We start from the raw sequence: 21531 nt of genomic DNA, 5'->3' as shown, positions 1-21531 counted from the left end.
CATTCAACACCCAGGAGATTGAGAACATGGGTAGAGTCGTCAAGAAGATCACAATCTGAAAAATAGACAAAGAGGGATTTAGCACAATGGTGCTACTGATTTTCTGTAGCAAGATGATTTGTTCCCTCAGCTCCTAGTTTTTCAGAGACCTTTACCTGGAGCTTGATAACCGGATACTTCGGAACCAAATTGCCAGGTAAAAGGGAAAATGCAACCAGGTACTTTTCCAGGATTACTCACATCACTTAAATGTGGCCAGAGGGAGCGACTTCCAACTGGGTTGGGCGTACGGTTGGACGGGCTGCCTTGCTGCCTGCCGAAAAAGGTGTTCCATACCAGACCTGGCTTCGAAGCCCCCATACTGACCTCTTGACTTTTCTTACGCAGGATAGGGCCGCCATTAATCCACATGTACAGCACACTTTTCTGGAAGGACCTTGTATTAATGGCAACAGACAGAGCGGAGGCATGCAATGAATCAATGTTCCCCAAAAAGGAGACTAAAGTTATGGGGCTTAAATGCTGCCAACAACCAGTGACATGCCAAGCATGGGATGAAGCCAGTCTATATGTATGAGCTAGCTGAGCAGAAGGAAGAGGAGATAAGAGGATGAGAAAGCATCACTATAGTGACAAAAGAACATAGTGGGTCCCTTTTGCAATTCTCAGACAGAGATGTAGGTTTCAATTCAAATAGATAGACAAACAATAAAAGTGGCGAGAGGGTGCACTCATACAGGAAGGTATCATGCTGCATATTACGTGCACCTGTGGGCATAGTACCAGGATACATGCTACCATTATATAGCTATTGAAAGCAAGTTTCCATTCATACCACTAGATCCTTTACAAACTGACAGGATAAGAATGCAAGGGAACCAGGGCGTAGGAGGACCTTATATTCTACGGGTTATACCAAGAAAAACAAAGATAGGGGTGGCACAGGGGCAAAAACAAAAAGCATGGTGATAGGCTGCATTCTGTGCAGTGAAGCGGAGATAATATATGCATGTTTCCCAAGAGTAACTGTACCAGATTTTTCCTTGCAACAGGATACTGGGAAGTGCCAGTAAATGGCTTAAATATTTAAACCCTACCTTAGGTTTAAGTAGTTTGCCAATGGTAGGCAGTCTAACTAAATTTACATGCACTTCCAGGAAAAGCAATAAAGAACTACGTTTCCCATAATCCATCTGCACTTTTAACAAACACAGACTATGGAATACGTTTTTTTTGTTGTTATGTTAACGTGGATGCACCCACTGTTGTCCAAGCACTCGATGCTGTTTTGCACTTTTGGCACTTACCTAATTGCCGTCCAGTTTCTCATCCTGATAAAGCTCAGAGGGCAAGAAAATGTTTGATGATTATACTTAAACAAAAGGCTTTTAAAACTGCTGCATGGCAAATTAGAAATAGCTTAACGCAACATCCAGGAGTGTGTCTGCTTTCTTCATGAATTCCAACTAGAACTAGTTGGATTTAAATTAACACACAAAGCCTCATTCAAGCTATTACTGACTGGCCTTCGTGAGGCCAAGGGCCTCCGTTTCATGCACTGGTGCAACTTCTTGAAGCATTTCAGCTTTAAATTGGAAATGCACATGAAGATATATCTACAAATAGATGCCCATCTACGAATTAGGCATAGGAGACAACAGGACGTTAGCGCTCTTGTCTAAATGACGTTTACAGCATTTCTAGTACCGTGAAAATATCGTTCAATGAAACAAAACACATCACCACTGCTGGTAAATCCCTAGGAATCGAACTCTTAATCTGAATACCTGATTATATCTGAATTAACATGACTGATAACATGCATTAGGACTGACTGTCACTTCTTTTAGCTTAAAACAAGTTTCCATTTGCATTAATCATTAAAAACATGTCGAGTTATTCGTAGTTAAGGTTGGGCATAACTTTCCATTGACAAGGTGACTTGTGTCATGCTTATAACGTTGAGATCAATGACGAATCTACACAAGCATTCTAAAGAATCCGCATTAGTGACTACGTTTCAGCATGTTAGTTTCACCCAGATGCAGGAAGGCAGATGTTGAAAGTGGAATACAGGAAGAAGTTGAAGGAGGACACAAAGGAATAGTTTGGAAATGAATGGTTAGTCGTACTAAACCAAAAGATCAAAGCAAGTTTTGGAATTCTATTAACAGTTTAGACCACTGTACTCCAAACAGAAAATGGTGCGCCAATGAATGCGAACTTCACATTCCACAAACATATCATGATAATAGTGCAGAATACTAAGGGTCTTCAGTTAGACTTCAAACAGCCTACACAAGAAAAGACGACTGCTTACAGAACCGAGAGTAAAGAACAATCAACACACAAAGCCCTAAATCTGCTCTAAATGATGCAGATGAGGCCACACCCCGGGGCCAAAAGGAATACCTGCTTCTTCGCTCTAGGCCGACAGACTACTGGGAGACCGCATTAACACCTCTGTGTAAAGCATTTTTCCATCTATCAACACTCAGAGAATCATGGCGAGGTTCAATTGTATGTCCCCTTTCCAATAAAAAATAAAAAAAAGGCAACCACTCGGATTCAACTTGCTAGCATCTCGCAGAGTTACTGGATGTTGAAAGTAAAGCATATAACAGAATTTCGTTGAAGGAATGAGAATTATGGATAGAAAAACAAATTATTCCTTTTTTCCAAACAGGCTTTAGACCTGGATCCAATCAACACTACTGTGACCATTAATCACACTAAAAAATGGTCCTTTTTTATTGTTTAATGGACTACTTAGCTGCCTTTCATAATGAAGACAGACATTTTATGGAGCCAATTGTCAGCATACGAATTCCAGCTCCCCTACTGAGGATCATTATGTCATTATATTCCAATACCTGGAGAACAGTAAAACACAAAATCGGCAAGAGCTACGCCATCTCGGAAGCAAATAAATGCGAACAGAGATCAAATACAGGGATACAAACTAGCCCTGATTTCTTACACTTTATACAACAGACACTGGTGAGGTACTAAACATAGCAAGATCACTCTCACCTAGAATACAGAACCCTGGTCTTCAAATTTTGCTGTATGCCGATGACATTGTACAAGTGGATCACAGTTATTATATTGGTCTTCTGGGAGCTCCAAACAAGCTACACACTCACAACCTTGATAATAAGTTAGACCTCGATCTACAAAAAAGTAATGATTTTGGGAAAATATGCAAACAAATCTAAGAAATCAAGGCATTCTGTTTCATCAACATTGGGCTACACTGCAGCATATAACTATCGCAGCATGTGGCTAACAGAAAAAAGCACACAAAGACTCCAATGAGCACTTATAAGACACAGAGGTGCTACTCTCAACTTTTGGCTTGTGCAGACTATGCCAAATTACAAAAGGTAATAAGAGCGAAACTCCTGCTAGCTCCGATTTATGGACATCTAGGTTTTCTGCATCAATTTTGGACCAGATTCAATGTAACAAAAATCTTTTTCATTTGCCAAAGAGCACACCTATGTTTCGAGTTTGGCCTACTCATGCAGAAACATGCATGTAAATCGGACCTTTTGAAGTGCCGCCATCTTGTCACAACTCAAAAGAAGGGGGTTTGAAACAAGTTATTGGTGTAATCACAGAAGGCAGAAAGGTTATCGATAACCTATGGTCTAGGTATTTAACAGATGCGATCCAAGCTCTTGAAATTGGCATCATTTGGAAAAATAAACCAACAAGACTGGTTCTCAAAACAGTAATTAAAACACAAATAATATAGCCTTATAGCCCGCCGTAGCGGGCTATACCGGCTATTAAAGGCTCGCTGCAGCGTTAAAGGCCCGAGCCGAAGGCGAGGGACTTTAACAAAGCAAAGGGACTTTAATAGCCGGTAAAGCCCTGCTACGAAGGGCTTTAAGGCTATTAGAACATTCTGCCACTAGAGGGCAGAATGTTTTAACAAATAAAACAAAGCCTTCAGGGAGCGCAAGGGGATTGAAATCCCCTCAGGCTCCCTGAAGCCTTTGTTCACAGCCAGAGCTGTGAACAAAGAAACCTTGGAATGTTGGAGCTCTGAGCTTATACCAGCCATTATAAGCCCGGAGCGCTCCATTGTTTTCAATGGAGCTTCCAACATTCCAATGTTCTAATATTGCTAAGCAGTATGGAAGATAGAATGGAGTGGGCAAAAAAACTTTTAAACCTTATCATGAAATCGTATTACTCCTTATATCACCATTATCATTTACTAGAACAGGCATATGAATCATTAGAACATTGGAATGTTGGAAGCTCCATTGAAAACAATGGCGTGCTCCGGGCTTATAATGCCTGGTATAAGCCTGGAGCTCCAACATGCCAAGGTTTCTTTGTTCACAGCTCTGGCTGTGAACAAAGGCTTCAGGGAGCCTGAGGGGATTTCAATCCCCTCGCGCTCCCTGAAGCCTTTCTTTTATTTGTTAGAACATTCTGCCCTCTAGTGACAGCATGTTCTAATAGCCTTATAGCCCTTCGTAGCAGGGCTATACCAGGTTTTAAAGTCCCTCTGCTTTTTTAAAGTCCCTCGCCTTCGGCTTGGTCCTTTAACGCTGCAGCGGGCCTTTAATAGCCGGTATAGCCCGCTACGGCGGGCTGTTAAGCTATAGTACAACACAAAATTCTCCAAATTAGATTGATACTTTTTTCAGTAAACAAATTCAGATCATCTTGGCACTCCCAATCATGCACAGACTCAAGGTTCAGGCTTTGCGATTTTAAACATGAATCACTAATTCACCTTCATCTGCTGTTACCTTGCAGTCAAGGTAGAGCAGCACATTTATAATAATCAGATAAGGCTTGGGAATAAAATCACACTTTGTAATGATGCATTAAGATAATGTTTTAATACAAAGAACATATCAGAACTTTGTTGCTGCGTGAACTTACTTCTAATTAAACGTTTACAAATATCTTCATTACCAAGTGGGATTATAATCCTTTTAATCAATAACTGTTTGGCATTTTGTCACAAGTTGAATTTTAAAATTCCTGCCAGTTTTAATTACTTATAATTTGTATGCAACTTGGTTATAACGCTCACTCGCCACTAATACTTTCACCATTTTGTAAAGATTTTAATCAATCAAAAACAAATGTATTTACATGTTACTAGTAAGGCACATTCTATCCAGCAACAGACACCGTAACCCCAGGCTACGCCGACAAAGGTCTACCTAACCAGAAATGTTCAACCAAGCCACACGTGGCCACAGCTTTAGACTAGAGACTACCTAGTCCAATCGCAAAACTAGCAATGCCCTAAGTGCCAAACACCTCTATAGCAATGTCTCTTCCATGTCAAAAACACATGAAGCCCTCAGCTAACTTAAACATACCTGTCAAAGCATCCTAAAAGTCCTGATTTCTACTGGATCAAAAAACCATCGAAACTTATGCTTGCACATCCACACTAAAATCATTCCATGAATTCCTACATTTAGCCACTCGGCCCCCACACAACTTAGCCATAGCGCCCAACATATACAATGGATCTTTTTGCAAATTCAACCTGGCACAGCATCTGAAAATGTTATCCCACCAAACCTACCAAAAGGACCAGCTGCTTCTCCCTAGCAGAAAGGACATCTCAACACCTTACTCTGAAAAATCTAAATCCCGATCTATCGGTTTAATCCCACAATCACTTCTTGCATTCCAACTTGACCAACAGTTCAATCTACATTAAAGTAGCCCCTCCCCACTTTATGATTACAACATGATGTTCATCTCTGTAAAGCCCATTAGGGCTGGAAGAAGAGTTGCAGTCTTTAATTCAAATTTGCAAAACTGCAAGTCCTTGCCTCTGACAAAAGTTTTAATCCCCGTAATACTACTCTTAGCCAACCATCAACTTGTCCATCTAAACACCTTTCTTAATTCTGACCAAAACCAAAAGCGGGATTATTAACACAGGCCTGAGCATGCATGCCCAGGGACTAGTGAAAAAGATGGCAGAAGGCAGGCACAGCCTGCAGTAAGGTTTTCCAGTACTGAGGATGCAACTGTTTTTGAGTGAGTGGCTCCTGACTCTGGAGGCATTAACAATTATGTGCTGGAGAGACTGTGTGATTTTGCTAAATTAAAGTAATAAGGAGGTAGGTATTTCACCTTGGTGTGACAAACTCAAAATCTGGCAAGCAATTTTTTACTGGCAACAAAAGGAAGAGGGCATCAAAAACCTCCTCTGATACGGACTTTCCAAGCCAGTGGGAAGTTGAGATCTGATCACCTCCCTTCATTTCAATTTCAGTGGTGAGTATGTCTCTCTGATGGCAATGATGAAAAAAATGGGCTTAAGGCCTTTTCAGGAAACAGGTTTATTCTGGTGACTCTAGACCAGGCCGCAAGGTACTCTGAGGTGCTGTCCCTTAAGACTAGTATAGTGCATTTGATGGCAAGAGTCCTGCGCTATGAGATTTTCCTAGAGTGTTGTTTCACAAGGAGGTCAATTTTGACAGATGAAACAACTTCTGGTAAGCCTACATAAAAGCTATATGGAACATGCCATGAGCTCTCCAATTGTTTCATCCACAAGCCAATAGGCTTATTGAGATTCAACAAACGCCTGAAAGGCACAACTGGGGACAAGAAAAGCTCCTTGTCCATAAGGATATTTGGGCTTGTTTATGTTGAGAAGCTGGTCAGCCAAAGAAATGTATTTCAAAGAAATGTCGGGGAAATGCTTGATAGGTCCCACACCGAAAAGTTTGCAGACCCCAGAGAATGCCTTAAGTAAGCTGTTGAGCAGCTGTGAAACAGTCACGAATATACATCAAAAACTTGGTAAGGGATAACTGCCTTTACCTTTTTTTGAAATATGATTCTAAAACATTTATGCCTAACCTGGTGAGTAACAGGAGGTCTTTTACTTGAGGCACTACAAACAGAAGCTGATAGGAGGCACAACTTGCTTGCATTCAAAAGAACAAGTTACTTACCTTCGATAACGATGCACCTGGTAGAGACATATGTTAGTTGTAGATTCCTTACCTTAGAATTTCCCTCAGGTATCAGTCTGGATAAGGAGATTTTTTCTTCAGCAGTAACTCTGCGCATCGTTAGGTGGCGTTGGTTGGCTGCGCGTCCGTTGTCGGCATCGTGGGTGCCAGGATGACGTCGCGGGACCTACATAGACGCCACCCATGCGCACGGACGTCAGTTCTTAACACAACCTTCCACGGCAGACCCATGAAAGACACTGACCGCTGGTGCTTTAAAACTAGGGCCCTTAGGGGAGTCCTTATCCCTAGAAATCAGTTCACAGAGCGGCGAGGGTGGGTGGGACGATAAGGAATCTACAACTAACATATGTCTCTACCAGATACATTGTTACCGAAGGTAAGTAACTTATTCATCTGATAGAGACTGTTAGTTGTAGATTTCTTACCTTAGAATAGATACCACAACAATACTATCCTCGGAGGGTCTGTGAACCAAGATCAAATGAGAAAGTCCTGGAGGACCGGACAGGCAAAGTACCAGGCCCCCCCCCCCCCCCCCCCCCCGGACTTGGCTATCCAGGCAGTAGTGTCTGGCAAACGTGTTCAAGGATGCCCACGCTGCTGCCTGACAAATGTCAAGGACCGTAACTCCACGTGCTAAGGCCTTGGTCGCTGCCATTCCTCTGGTGGAATGAGTACGCAACCCCACAGGAGGGTCCTTCCTTGCCAACACATAGCATATTTTGATGCATAGGACGGTCCATCTGGAGATGGTCAGTTTCTTAACAGCTTGACCTTCCTTGGCACCCACATAGCCAATGAAGAGTTGATCATCCACCCAGAAGTCTTTTGTGCGATTACGATAAAAAGACAATGCACGTTTAGGGTCCAGACAGTGGAGTGTCTCCTGCTTGGAGGGATGTGGATAAAAAGTAGGCAGAGTGATAGATTGTCCCATATGAAAAGGCGTAACGACCTTAGGAAGTAATGAAGGCTTGATCTGAAACACCACGTTATCCGGATAGACTAAAAGGGGGGCTTAGAAGATAAAGCCTGTAGCTTCCTCACCTTGCGAGCAGAAGTGATGGCAACAAGAAAGGCAGTTTTTGTTAGTCAGCAACCTGAAAAGACGGTTATGAAGAGGTTCGAAGGGAGAATACAAATATGAGAACCAGATTTAAGTCCCATTGGGGCATAATAAAAGGCAATGGAGGGAACAGAGGAGTAAGGCCCTTAAAGATTGTTAATGATAGAAGATTTTAATAAAAAAAAGACTGATCTGGCAGCTGAAGAAAAGCAGAGTTGGCTGCAAGTTGTCCTTTAAGAGTGCCCAAAGCAGATCCCTGCTGGGCCTAGGAAAGAATATACAAAATAACCACAGATAGAGGAGCAGAGAGGGAGTCAACAGCCTTTGCTGTGCTCCATGCCACAAATGTGTTCCATCTACAGGCATATACCGTTTTAGTGGCGGGACGTCTGGCAGCCAAGATAACATCACCGATTTCGGGTGGAAGGTCAAAAGTGATCAACTGCTGCCGCTCAATCTCCACTCAAGGAGGTGGAGACTTGACAGGTTCGGATGAAGAACCTTCCCCTGCTGCTGCCACAGAAGATCTTCTCGAAGGAGCATTCTGATCGGAGGATCGATGGCCATGCTCAAGAGTTCGGGGTACCAGACTCTACATGTCCAGTCCGGACCTACAAAAAGGACTTGGCTTGATTTTCTTGAGCACTCTGGGTAGAAGTGGTACAGGCAGAAAAGGTTACAGGAGGCCGAAGGTCAACTCGCGACAAAAATTGTCGCCTTGGAAACTCCAATGCTCAAAACTGCTGACACTGTGCATTCTCATCGGTGGCAAACAGACCTAACCAAGGCTCAGACCTAACCAAGGCTCTCCCGATCTCTGAAAGAGACCTTGCACCACCTCGGGATGGAGACACAATTCATGATCGACTAGGCACCGATGGCTGAGTTCGTCCCCCCTGGGGTTCAGGGTGCCCGCCAGGTGTTGAACCACCAGGGTTATATCCTGATGTTCCAGCCATGTCCAGAGGTGGAGAGCCTCTTGACAAAGGGTCCACAACCCCACCCGCCCTGTTTGTTGGAGTACCACACGGCGGCGGTGTTGTCAGTGAACATCTGCAACACTTTCCCCTTGAGAAAGGAAAGGAATGCTTTCCGTGCCAGTCTGATCGCCCATAGCTCCAAAAGGTTGATATGAAGGTACCTTTTGGCGTGGTCTAGAGACACCACTGTTATATCTGGTTGGGGAATGCAGCGGGATCTGCCTCTGACCCAATCCTGGTTCCTGAGCCACCACTACAATTGATGTTCAGTCCCCTCTGAGATCTGGACAACATCAGAAAGATTCCCCTGATGCTGCACCCACTGGAACTTCAGGTCCCACTGCAGAGCCTCCATGTGCCAGCTGGTATGATCCACCAGCAGGATGCAGGAGGCCATGAGGCCCAGCAGCCTCAGTCATTCTCACTGAAATCCGTGATAGAGGCTTAAACATCGGTATCATAGCCTGAATATCCCAGACTCACTGCTTGGGAGGATATGCCCAAAACTGCACTGTGTCCAAAACCACCCCAATAAAAAGGGAGCATCTGAGAGGGAGTCAGGTGTGACTTTGGCGTGTTGATAGTGAACCCCAGCGAATGCAGGAGGTGCGCTGTAGTGTGGAGGTGTGAGACAACAGCCTGGGGTGAGCCCTCCTTCAACAGCCAGTTATCGAGTTACAGGAAGACTGGAGCAACTGATTTGCGCAGATGAGCTGCAACCACTGCCATCATCTTTGTGAACACTCGAGGGGCACTGGTAATGCCAAAGGGGAGACCGGTAAACTGAAAGTGCTCGTGGACCACCGTGACTGGAAGATAACGTCTGTGGGCAGGCAAGAAGGGGATATGAAAATAAGAGTCCTGCAAGCTCAACACCACCAGCCAGTCTCCTGGGTCAGTGCAGACAGAACTTGGGCTTGGGTGGCATGTTGAACTTCTCCTTCCGCAGTTAAAAGTTGAGGGCCCAGAGGTCAAAGATAGGATGCAGGCCTTTGTCCTTTTTGGGTACCAGAATGTAGCGGGAATAACAACCATGCCCTACTTCTAGCACAGGAACCCTCTCAATAGCTCCCTTTGCCAAGAGAGCCAATACTTCCTGGCGGAGAAGTGCCAAAAGATCCTCGGTCATGCGATCGTAAGGTAGCATGGAGGTAGGGGTAGCCTGACGGAGAAGTAGTAGCCCCTTCAGACTATTTGCAGAACACACCTGTCTGATGTGATGGATTGCCAGTGGAGGCGGTGATGGCGGATCCTGCCTTCATCTGGCCATTGATGGGCCTGACACGTCGGGCTAGGAAGGTTTGGAGGCGGTGGCAGGGGGTGGACTGGCCTGCCCGCTGGCTACCCGACACACGAGGACGCTGGGTCCCACAGCCATGCAGAGCCTGGACAGTTTGTGTGACTCTGTGGCTGGGCACCCCTTCTGTAGCCACGAAAGGGACGAAAGGTAGACTAAGGTGGACTAAGGTGGACGTGAGGTAGCTGCAAGGCCCAAGGATCTGGCCGTAGCTCGAGAATCCTTGAAGTGCTCAATCGCTAAATCTGCCTGATCACCAAAAAGGCGAGTGCCATCAAAGGGCATGCCCATCAAGGAAGATTGGACATCCCCATGAGAAGCCAGTAGTCCTCAACCAGGCGTAGCGGGCACTAAGGCACCACCTGCGTGACCGTATACCAGATCGTATGGGAGTATTGGACCAAGAGGCATGCGGTTTTCACCTACCACAGTGCCAAGCTGGAGGAAGAGAACATCATCTTCCCAAGATGGTCCAGCTTCTTGGATTCCCTATCAGGTGGAGCAGAAGGGAATGCGTCTTATGATAAAAAGGCTTTGTCTTCCAAGCTCTCAGGGGAGGGATGTTGGTGGGTCCCCCGGAGCGGAGTAGTGGCGGTGGGCAATTGTCCTATCCACAGGAGCCCCTGTGCTGGGCTTTGACCAAGTGCCCAGAAGGACTTCCGTGAGGGTTCCACTGAACGGCAAAAGGGGTTCAGAAGAGAAAGCCACTGGCTGAAGTACCTGTCAGAAGGTTAGTCCTGACTGCCATGGTAGGGAGTTTGAAGCAGAGAACCTGGGCTGCCCTCCTCACCACCACAACATAGGAAGCTTCCTCGCAGCGTAGCCACAGTAGGGGGCTACGCGTAGGCAGGCCAGTGTCAGGGGATGTATCCAAAACACTCATCACCCTGGTCCATTCGCCAGTCAGGTTACCCAAGCTGGTCAGTTAAAAGGTCCAGTGCCCCCCCCACCCCCCTCTTCCAACCCCCAGTCCTCTTCCCCACCTTCTAGCCCAAAAGGAATACCAGGCTTGAACACAGGAACTAAAGTCCCTTCCGGGGTCAGAATCGACATCGGTCAGGCTACGTGTCCACTTCGGGGATGAGGATGGGGTCTGCGCCGACCGGGGGCACAGCCGACACCGGGAGCATTGACATTGGGAAAGATATGAAGTATTTCAAGACATTACTAGTTGAAACAATACTGAAAAGATTATTAATAAATGGGTCAATGGGACAAGCATCGTAGTAGCAGCCCAAATGAGGCATCAGACTAATTCTTTGAACCTTACAACATACTCAGAGGCTCTATCTGTTGTTGCATGCATTTTTACAGCAAGTAGATGTTGTATCTGACACCTGCCTTCCTACATAAAATAGCATATAGATGCAGCAAATAGGGCTACAGAGGCTACTATGAATGTATCATCAGCTATTGGTGTATGTGGCCATGTTTAGTTACATTCTGCTTTCATTTTATTTGTGGTATTTACTAATAAAAATATTGTTATAAATAAACACTGTATTTGGTGTGCGAATAATGGTTTGTGTGGTTGTTATGCAAGTTATATATTGTGCTCCATAGCAGATCTTATGAACATCAGTGGTTTTTGTTTTGTTTTTATTCTTAACAATGAATGCACTTTAATTGTGGTGTTTCGGTGGACGTCTGAGGTTTTTTCTAAACATACATTGAGGGGCTGACACAAATGCAAACCACAACTTGTTAAAACTTTGATTTGTTTGATCAGATAGTACACCCAATAGTTTCCTATACTCACTTAGTGGGTAGCCACCTCCCACCACAATTGGTCTTCAACTGGGCACAGCTGTGTTAGGCACAGAGCCTGGCCTCCAAAAGGCCCTGTGCCCAACGTTTTGCAGGTGGGCAACACCCACAATGAACATTCTCTGGCTAAGTGCAGTAGAGGTTGGACGAAGGACCTCACTGGAGACTAATGCCTGCACCCAACACTCAATGGGCGGCCAACACCCACTGCACAGGTACTTCATAGCAGCTGGTTCTCTAGCCTGGCCTCCAGGCCCTGCACCCTACCCTCTATGTGGGGTCAAACCCAACTGCGCAAGGTCATGTTTCGAGTGGCTGGGCCCCATCAATTGGCCTTTAGCCAGAGCTGGTGTATAACGTTCAGTAGGAGGCCAAACCCCTCTGCACGTGGACTTTGGGTGAGCACAATGGGGAATGGCCTCAGGTGGCCAGGCACTCTGTGTTAACACCAGCATGAAGTTAATCTCTGCTGTGCAGGGCCCGCTGTGCGCCTCAAGGGCTGGCAGCACTCATCGAGCCGCAAGCAACTGCAGACAGGCCCTATCCCCACTGCGTATCATGCAGCAAACCCCCATGTGTGGACATCGGCAAAGCACAGCAGTGGTGCACTGTATACTTATTTTGCTGGATCCTAAAATCCTGAGGCCCAGGAATTTTGTGAATCCATCATAGGATTTGTAAATCCTGCAATAAAGTCCTTTCTTCATTGGGTGACCCACACAAGGACCCGGGGTCAGGTTATGATCACCCTACCCCTTATGTCCTTTTATTTCTTACCAAAAATGCGCTCAGCGCACCAAGTAGAGTTCTGGCTCCTGCAGGAACTCTTTCTCTCGGACAGCCAACAAATCAGAGCAGGATTCAGGAGAAAAATCTCCTTGGTCCAGTAGCTTGCCTCTTATTTTTCAAACTGGATCCATGAATCTGCCATAGATTCAAATCTACAGAGGATCCAAAAATTAATAGTCCAGATATCTCTACAATGTAGCCGCTTCAGTCCAGACTAGAAGTTTTTAAAAGCTAATTTCCTGAAAACTATGAATGGATTTACATACAGCCAAGCAATGGCACTTCCTTGAGTAAAATGCCATTTAAGCTAGGCTTGGTGCAATCCAATTTAGCCATTTAGCCTTTTTTTCCTGTATTGAGGTGCAAAGGATACTTTGGCAGTCAAATTGTGCAGATGTCACTTTTGGCACCCCTCTATATTTAGGCCCCGGCTTGTCGCATCTTTATGCAGCTTGCCATAAGGTACCGATTTCTATGCCATACTGCCTCCACCAGCAAGCAACACATCCTCAATAGTATTGGCATGAATCAACAGTGCCTTCTCAACAATAGCCAGTGGTTCCTACTCAGCCACCAGCTACAAAACCCCAGGAGATTAAGACAGAGCTGCTCAACCAGTCACTCTTGATGCTCAGGCTGTACATTCTTGGCAATCTCAAGTGCAACCTCAGCACACAAATATGTCCGTAAAATGATGAATGAAGTCATGGACAAAGGGATGAACTGATGACCCCCAGGATGACTTAAAAGATCTGGCCAAAAACGGCAACCAAACACTTAAATGGGATGCCTAGAACCCTTCTAAAGGAGTATCTCAAGATCATTTTCTGTACGATTCTCTTCCAAATCACATTGGCAACTTTCACAGCCTGATCATTTAATATCCTAATTCCAACAATGAGATTCTTGTTTGTTTTTAAAGACGAGGTCAGAAGGTTGATAAGATCCAATTCAATCACCTTTGAGAAGAACATGTAATCTGGGGGTAGTAAAAGTGTTTTTATTTTCATGTAAAGTTTCCTCTTCTATGACAAACTGACTCGTCACATTTTGATATTGCGAGACAGTATTTTTTATTTTTAAGGAAGCCCCTTTGACAAAGGTTAGCACGGAGCATGCTGCAGGACATGAGCTATAGTGTGCTTTGAGTAAGATGACTGGCAAATATCAGAGATTTTTAAGTGTTTGTTCAACTATAACTAAATACTGAATTATTTTTGTTCTCTACTGAATTAAAAACTGCTAAAACATCGCTGACCTGGAGTGGCTCGTTCTTCACCAGGAACCTGATGAGAATTTATATTATATATTTATATTAATTGTAACTGTTTTTCCCCATTCATTTCTTTATGTTTTAGATACACTAGATTTACCTGCATATAAAGTACCCATTCTGACCCGTAACCACCTGCTCATGTATCCTACCATTCATTGCCTTTTTAAAAAACTTTTTTTTAGAAGAAATACAGAGTAAAAGTGGCGAGCTTCATGAAATTTGCAATTTTAGGAAAATGGTGCCTGATACTGCATACAGGATAGTGTGCCATGATCCTGAATTCTGTCAAACTCGCGAGTTTACAGTGGCAAATTTGTTTATTTTGATTTTTACTTGTTTTCCATGCTTCCACAAGACCCCTATTTAGCATCTATGGTCGAACACCACTCGTACTGCCTCTCGCTTTGCTGGGAATTTTCTTTTCTTCTACTTGTGCAAAAGCACAAGTTACTTACCTTTGGTAACGATGTATCTGTAAGAAACATTAGTTAGTGATAGATTCCTTACCTTAGCATTACCCCTAGGCGTCAGACTGGATCCAGAAAGTTTGTGTCAGCAGTACTCCTGCGCATCCGAAGGTGGCGTCGTGTGGCTCCGCGTCCGTCGTTGGCCTCGTGGTCACCGTGACGACGTCGTGGCAGCTACTTAGACGCTACCCTCGCACGCTGACGTCAGTTCTGTACACGACTTTCCGCGCCAGGAACGCAGAGCCATGCAAGATACTGACCCCATGTGCATTGAAACTAGGGCCCTGAAAAGGAGGACCGTAACCCTAGAAAATAGTTCGCAGAACGGGGAGGATGGTTGGGGCGGTAAGGAATCTATCACAAACTAATGTTTCTTACAGATATATAGTGACCAAAGGTAAGTAACTTGTGCATCTGAAAGAAACACGTTTGTGATAGATTCCTTACCTTAGACTAGATACCCCAGCAATACCAACCCCGGTGGTGGGTCTGCGAACCAAGATCACACCAGGAAGTCACGAAGAACAGAACGGCCAAAGAAGCAGTCTCCGAATAGTGCCTAGTAAAAGTGTGCAGCAAGGCCCACGTAGCTGCCTGACAGATGTCTTGTAAGGGGACACCACGTCCCAATGCCGCAGAGGCAGACGTCGCCATGGTGGAATGAGCACGCAGCCCCAACGGAGGCTCCTTCTTTGCCAGAGAATAACAGGCTTTAATACACAAGACGACCCATCTGGAGATAGTCCGCTTGTGTACAGCCCGACCTTTCTTGGCACCAACGTAGCCAACAAAGAGCTGGTCATCCACCCGGAACTGTTGTGTGAGTCTCCGGTAAAATGAGAGCGCACGTTTTGGGTCCAGACGGTGGAGCCTCTCTTCCTCGGAATGCGGAGGCAGAAAGAAGGTGGGCAAAGTGATGATCTGCCCGATGTGAAAGGCAGTGACAACCCTTGGCAGAAAGGATGGTCGTGTCCTGAGGACAACCTTGTCCGGATGGACAGACAGAAAAGGAGGTTTGCAAGAAAGAGCCTGGAGCTCACTCGCTCTCTTAGCAGAGGTGATGGAAACCAGGAAAGCAGTCTTCAGAGTTAACAGACGAAGAGGACAGTTGTGAAGAGGCTCAAAGCGAGCGCACATTATATATGTGAGAACCAGGTCCAAGTCCCACTGCGGCATTACGAATGGAATAGGAGCATAAAGGTGAGTAATGCCTTCGAGGAATCTGTTAACAGCGAACTTGAAAAGAAAGGGCTGAGAAAGGCAGAAATAGCAGAAAGGTAGCCCTTGATAGTGGCCTGAGCAGAGCCCTGCTGGGCCAAAGAAAGAAGGAACAGTAGGACTTCAGAAAGAGGGGCAGAAAGGGGATCCACAGCCTTTGCTGTGCACCATGCCACAAACTTTTGTTCCACCTGCAGAAGTATACCAACTTAGTGGAGGGACGCCTGGCTGCCTGAATGACATCACAGACTTCAGGAGGCAAGTCAAAAGGAATCAACTGCCGCCGCTCAATCTCCACGCAGGGAGGTGCAGACTGGACAGGTTTGGGTGGAGGACCATCCCCTGCTGCTGCAACAGAAGATCCTCCCGAAGAGGCAGTCGGATCGGGGGATCGATAGTCATACTGAGTAGCTCGGGATACCAAACTCTTCCAGCCCAGTCCAGAACCACAAGAATGACTTGGGCCAAATCGCGCCTGATCTTCTTCAGCACTCTGAGCAGAAGTGGTATAGGCGGAAAGGCGTACAACAGACCGCAACTCCACTTGCGATGAAAAGTGTTGTAGAGTGAGTGCCGCTGTGGAAATTCCAACACGCAGAACTGTTGACATTGCGCTTTCTCTTCGGTGGCGAATAGATCTAACTAAGGCTCTCCCCACTGGTGAATAAGAGCTTGCGCCACGTCCGAGTGACCCATCATGCACCTGCGGCTGAGTTCGTCCGCCCTGGCATTCAGTGGGAAATGTCCTGATGTTCCAGCCATGTCCACAGGTGCAGAGCCTCCCGACATAGGGCCCACACTCCCCACCCCGCCCTGTTTGTTGCAGTGCCACATGGCGGTGGCGTTGTCTGTGAACACCTGCACTTCTCTCCCCTTGACAGAGGGAAGGAATAGTGCAAGTCGGATCGCCCGGAGCTCCAGAAGGTTGATATGGAGCCTGGACTCCGCTGGAGACCAGAGGCCTCTGATCTCCGCCTCTCCCATGTGGCCACCCCATCCCAGGAGGGACGCATCCATCACCACTGTGAGCTCCGGTTGGGGAAGGGAGAGAGATCTGCCATTGACCCAAAGCCGGTTCGTGAGCCATCACCGCAGCTGTTGTGCAGTGCTCTCCGAGATCTGGACGTAATCTGACAGGTTCCCCTGATGCTGCGCCCACTGGAACTTCAGGTCTCACTGCAGAGCCCACATATGTCATCTGGGATGAATGACCAGCAGGAGGCAGGAGGCCATGAGGCCCAGCAGCCTCAGGGTCATCCTGACCGAAACCCATGATAGAGGCTGAAATATCAGAATCAGAGGCTGAATATCCTGGACTCACCGTTCGGGAGGATAGACCCGAAAGTGCGTTGTATCCAGAACCGCTCCGATGAAGAAGAGCTTCTGAGACGGAATCAGGTGCGACTTCGGCACATTGACGGAGAACCCCAGCAAATGCAGGAGGTCGGCTGTAGTCTGGAGGTGGGAAACGACTGTCCGGGGCGACCCCGCCTTCAACAGCCAGTCATCGAGATAGGGGAAGACTGGAACCCCCGATCTGCGCAGATGAGTGCGACCACCGCCCTCAATTTCGTGAACATCGAGGGGTAAGGCCAAAGGGGAGCACGGTAAACTGAAAGTGCTTGTGGCCTACCGTAAACCATAAGTAACGCCGGTGGGCCGGCAGGACGGGAATATAGAAATGAGCGTCCTACAGGTCTAACGCTACCATCCAATCTCCAGGGTCGAGGGCAGACAAGACCTGAGCCAGAGTCAACATTTTGAACTTCTCCTTCCGGAGGAAGCAATTGACGTCCCTGAGGTCCAAGATAGGATGCAGGCCCTTGTCCTTCTTAGACACCACAAAGTAGTGGGAGTAACAACCACGTCCTACTTCTGGCGCAGGAACGCGCTCGATGGCCCCCTTGGCCAAGAGGGCCGCGACCTCCTGTTGAAGTGCCAAGTGATCCTCCGACATGCGGTGATACTGGGGTGGCATGGCTGGAGGGGTGGTTTTGAAGGGGAGGGAGTAGCCCCTTCGGACTATTCGAAAACCCACCTGTCCGAAGTGATGGTGCGCCAGTGGGGGAGGTGATGGCGAATGCTGCCGCCCACGGACGTTTGATGGGCCTGAAAAACCGGACTAGGAAGTTTTGGAGGCAGTGGTGGCCGGGGTGGAGGCTGACTAACCCTCCCGCAGGATCCCTGACCCACCTCGGCGGGTCCCACGTCCGCAGCCGCTCTGAGACTGTTGCTGTGCAGGCCTGTGGCTCTGAAGCGATAGTGTCGGCGGGCGCCTCTTCCATGGCCACGAAAGGAGCGAAAAGCAGAAGGCGGAAGGAGGGCACGTGGCGGAAAGGCCCAGGGACTAGGTCGCTACAGTCCGCGAGTCCTTAAAGCGCTCCAACGCTCTGCTTTGTTGCCGAAAAGGCAAATGTCAAAGGGCATGTCCATCAGAGTGTACTGAATATCCCCAGAAAAAGCAGTTGTCCTCAGTCAGGTGTGGCGACGGAGAGCCACTGTCGTGAAAATTGCCCTGCCCAGCGAGTCGACGGTGTCAAGGCCACAACGAATCGTGAACTTGGCTGCATCCCTCCCTTTAGCAATAGCTTGAGAGAGTACTGTCCGGGTCTCCTCCGGACACTGAGGCAGCACTCGCGCCACCTTATCCCACACCGAGTGGGAATGATGGCCCCAAGAGGCATGCAGTGTTCACAGACCGCAGCCGTGAACTGGCGGAAGAAAAAAATCTTACCAATATGCTCCAGTTTCTTGGATTCCCTATCTGGCGGTGTGGTATGGAATGCGCTCGGGCCGCAGACGCTTGGACAACCAAGCTCTCAGGGGTGGGGTGTTGGTAAAGGAAAAGAGGGTCGCCTGGGGCGGGGCGCTGGCGTCGGGTCACGTTTCTATCTACAAGAGCTCCTGTTTTGGACCTGGACCAAGTGCCAAAAAGAACGTCTGAAAGTGCATCATTAAAAGGCAGCAGTGGCTCCGCAGAGGTAGCCGCCAGTTGAAGCACTTCTGTCAGGAGGTTAGTCCTGACGGCCACTGTAGGGAGTTCAAGGTGGAGGGCCTTGGCTGCCCTACGCAACACCACTGCGTAACTTGCACCCTCCTCCGTAGCCACGGTAGGAGGAGTTAGCATGCCAAGGTCAGGAGAGGTATCAAGACCACTGGCCTCCCCAGCTCCTATACCCAGTCCTGGTCAAACTCACATTGTGCTGTGAGAGGGTCCTCAGACCCCTCCCAGTCCTCCCCTTCCTCCGAAGGCTGATGAACAGGCTCAAAATAAGGAGGCTGGACAAAGGGATGGAAATCCCTCATCTACGTCGGAATCCGCGTCGAGCGACGCCGTTCGGGAGCCGTATCCATATCGGGGCTGAAACCGGGGGCGACATCGTCCAGTGGGCTGGCCGACGTCAGAGGTGGTGTCACAAGGTCAACCGGTGTTGACCAGGATCGAGGCCTGGATCCAAGGGGGCCCTGCGTTGCTGGGACCGGAGACGACAGGGATGCCGGAACCACAGAAAATTAAAGGGCGAGGACCCCCAGTCGGACCTGCAGGGCCCGAAGGTGCACCAGCGGGGCCAGACGGCCCAAAGAGGTGAGCCATGGCTGACAGAAATTCCTGCAGCTGGGCCGGAGTCACAGACGGACCCAGGAAGGGCGGGTATGCCGACGGCGACTGCGTAGGCTCCGCTGCAGCCACGGGTGAGGCACCACCTGCACACTCAGCCGCGCGACGTGAAGTCGGAGAGCGATGGCGCTTCTTCGACTTCTTGGAACGCTCAGTCTTACCTGATCCCGAGTGCGAAGGCTTCGATCCTGACGAACGATGGTGGTGGCTCTGCGACCAGTCCTTCGACCTCCCATGGGACTGGGACCTTGAGCGGCGCTTAGCTGACAGTTGGAGCGGCGCGGAGCCGACTGTTGGACTTCAAGCAACATTCGGGACCACTCGCGCAAAGTCTTCAGCGCCATGGCCCGGCAGTCGGGGCACGATTTGGGGTCATGGTCGCACCCCAGGCAGTAAAGAGACACGTGGTGCGGGTCCATCAACGACATCATGCGATGACAGTCCCTGCAGGACTTGAGGCCGGGCATCCCTACTGCACCTGGAGACGATCGACTAAAAAAATAGATACAAAAAGGCCTAAAAAAACTCAGTGGAAAAGTGACTGGGGGTACTGCTCTCTCCGGATCTGCGCTTGCTGGCACGGAAAAAGAAAGAACAGAACTGACGTAAGTGTGCGAGGGCGACGTCTAAGTAGCTGCCGCGACGTCATCTCGGCGACCACGACGCCATTGACGGACGTGGAGCCGCACAACGCCACCTTCCGATGCGCAGGGGTACTGCTGATGAAAACTTTCCGGATCCAGTCCGACGCCTGGGGGTAATTCTAAGATAAGGAATCTATCACTAACGTGTTTCTTTCAGATATCAAGATTTTGACAAAATCAGGATATTTAAGATGGTGGATGCTTTTTTTTTTTTTTTTTAAATGTTTTAATCCCCTTCAAAGGCCAATTTCGTTTTGAAAAATTACATATGCTTGACAGAAATCGCAAATTAAGCCAAATGTATGAATGTAATCAACAATGTACAAAATGTTAAGCCTTTCATGGCAAAATGGAATTTTTTTGTGCCTCTTATTTCTGAAAAAATTTCAGGATTAATTTATATGAACCAGAGACAAATATGCAGTCTGCCATAAGTCAGTTGAGCAGTAGTGACCAAATCCCACCACCCTCGTCTCACCATTTTGCGCGGATCTGTCCATTGTGATCAAAGTTACAGGCAAATGAAAACATTAATAGAAAGTTGCCCTGAACCATAACTACTCATACAGGGGCTTGAGAAATATTGAGGACAATTCTTACCGGTGAGATGGAGTGCTGCCAGAATGTACACTGTCTGCTTCGGTTGTTGCTCCAGAGGCCAGAGAAAGACTGGAACCAGACTGGGCACTACTTAAGTTATCAGCTGTACAACAAAATAAGGATATTATTCAACAAACCAACCAATCATGGGCACATCTACTAAAGAAGCACATTTATGCCACTTACGAGTAGAAGAACACTTTGTTCCAGAATCGCTGTATGACTCTTCACGATGAACAGATTTAGGCCGAGGTTTCTTGGGTTTGGGTTTAGGTCGACCAAGACCTTGCTCTTCTAAAATCTGCTGCTGTTTTCTCCTTAAGTACTCTTGTTTAATTAGCTCTCGCCGTGCCTTCTCTTCCTCTTTCCTAATTCGTTCTTCTTCAGCTTTGCGCCTGAGAGATTATGAACAAACAGATAGTTAGTAAAACCATTTTGCTCATTTCTTTCATTTGACAAAGCCCAATATGCTGTCTCCTAGCTACAATATCCTGAAGTCAGTATGCTGTCACCTAGCTACAACCATCCTGAAGGTAGTTAATGGTACCAAGTTACCAGGTGTAAAAATCCAAATTGAGAGAAGATGCACAATTAAATGTGCGTGCCTGACTAACCTATCTAATGAGACAGCAGTGACAGTCACTTACATACTCCTATAGATTAATAAAGTTTTTCTAAGAGACATGAACTAAGCAATTCTACCTCTCAATGTTCTCTATGCATACTCTCATTGTTAACAAGAAGTCCCGTTAGAGGGGTCCAACTCTTTCACAAAGCAGACTTGCACTACACTTCCCCTAAACAACATTATAAACAGACATCGGA

The 21531-nt window shown here is 47.2% G+C and overlaps 1 protein-coding gene across 1 annotated transcript in view; it reads right to left on the bottom strand.

Annotated features, from left to right (window-relative positions):
• Positions 1 to 21531, bottom strand: part of CAMSAP1 (calmodulin regulated spectrin associated protein 1) — a 484517-nt gene that overhangs the window by 17507 nt on the left and 445479 nt on the right. The window contains exons 14-15 of the mRNA XM_085613485.1: positions 20893 to 21101; positions 20707 to 20809 (exon numbers count right to left, since the gene is read on the bottom strand). Coding sequence (XP_085469611.1) covers positions 20707 to 20809; positions 20893 to 21101 — 312 coding nt within the window. The remainder of the gene's footprint in view (positions 1 to 20706; positions 20810 to 20892; positions 21102 to 21531) is intronic.

This window comes from Triturus cristatus, chromosome 1_2 (genome assembly GCF_964204655.1).
Source record: "Triturus cristatus chromosome 1_2, aTriCri1.1, whole genome shotgun sequence".
NCBI lineage: Eukaryota > Metazoa > Chordata > Amphibia > Caudata > Salamandridae > Triturus > Triturus cristatus.
Note: the sequence above shows the minus strand (reverse complement) of the source record. Positions and strands in the feature narration are given on the sequence as shown.